This window comes from Etheostoma spectabile, chromosome 9, assembly GCF_008692095.1.
Source record: "Etheostoma spectabile isolate EspeVRDwgs_2016 chromosome 9, UIUC_Espe_1.0, whole genome shotgun sequence".
Taxonomy (NCBI): domain Eukaryota; kingdom Metazoa; phylum Chordata; class Actinopteri; order Perciformes; family Percidae; genus Etheostoma; species Etheostoma spectabile.
In genome coordinates this window covers 2,822,843-2,823,339 of record NC_045741.1, presented here as the reverse complement: position 1 = coordinate 2,823,339, position 497 = coordinate 2,822,843, and the positions used below count along the sequence as shown (strand labels likewise).

At 45.9% G+C, this 497-nt stretch overlaps 1 protein-coding gene across 1 annotated transcript in view; it reads left to right on the top strand.

Moving 5' to 3' along the window:
* Nucleotides 1-364, top strand: part of hdlbpa (high density lipoprotein binding protein a) — a 19,229-nt gene extending 18,865 nt beyond the window's left edge. The window contains exon 27 of the mRNA XM_032525119.1: nt 32-364. Within this exon, the coding sequence (XP_032381010.1) occupies nt 32-121 (90 nt within the window). The 3' untranslated portion in view covers nt 122-364. The remainder of the gene's footprint in view (nt 1-31) is intronic.
* The last annotated feature ends 133 nt before the right edge of the window (nt 365-497 follow it).

Sequence of the window (497 nt, the reverse complement as noted above, 5' to 3'; positions counted from 1 at the left end):
CTCTCTCTCCCTCTCCCCTGTCGACTTTTAGGCCCCTGATATGAGCAGCTCTGAAGATTTCCCCAGCTTTGGAGCCCCAGTGGCAACCAAGACCTCTCCCTGGGGACCCAAGCGCTTCTAAGCCATGCTGCTACATATGGGCCTGAACTAAACCGGACACAATCTTCCCCTTCATCGTCCCCCTCTTGACCTGGACTGACCGCTGACCCTAGAAGTCTTCAGTTCTGAGAATGTCATCCTTCTCTGTGTACTTATCCTGGTCTGCCCTCATAGATTCATCAGTCTAAAAGTGCTGTCAGATACTGTAATTGACTTGTGAGCTTTGTATCTGCATTAAATAATGCTGTTTTGCGCTAAAAAAAAACATAACTATGACAGAAGTTGCAGTTAAGTCTACACAGTCTGTACAAGACTGGCATTTGAGTGTTAATTAGACTTGACATTTCATTGTGGTTTGAACTGTTGCACCAGATTCAATGGTGGCCGGACATAGTTTT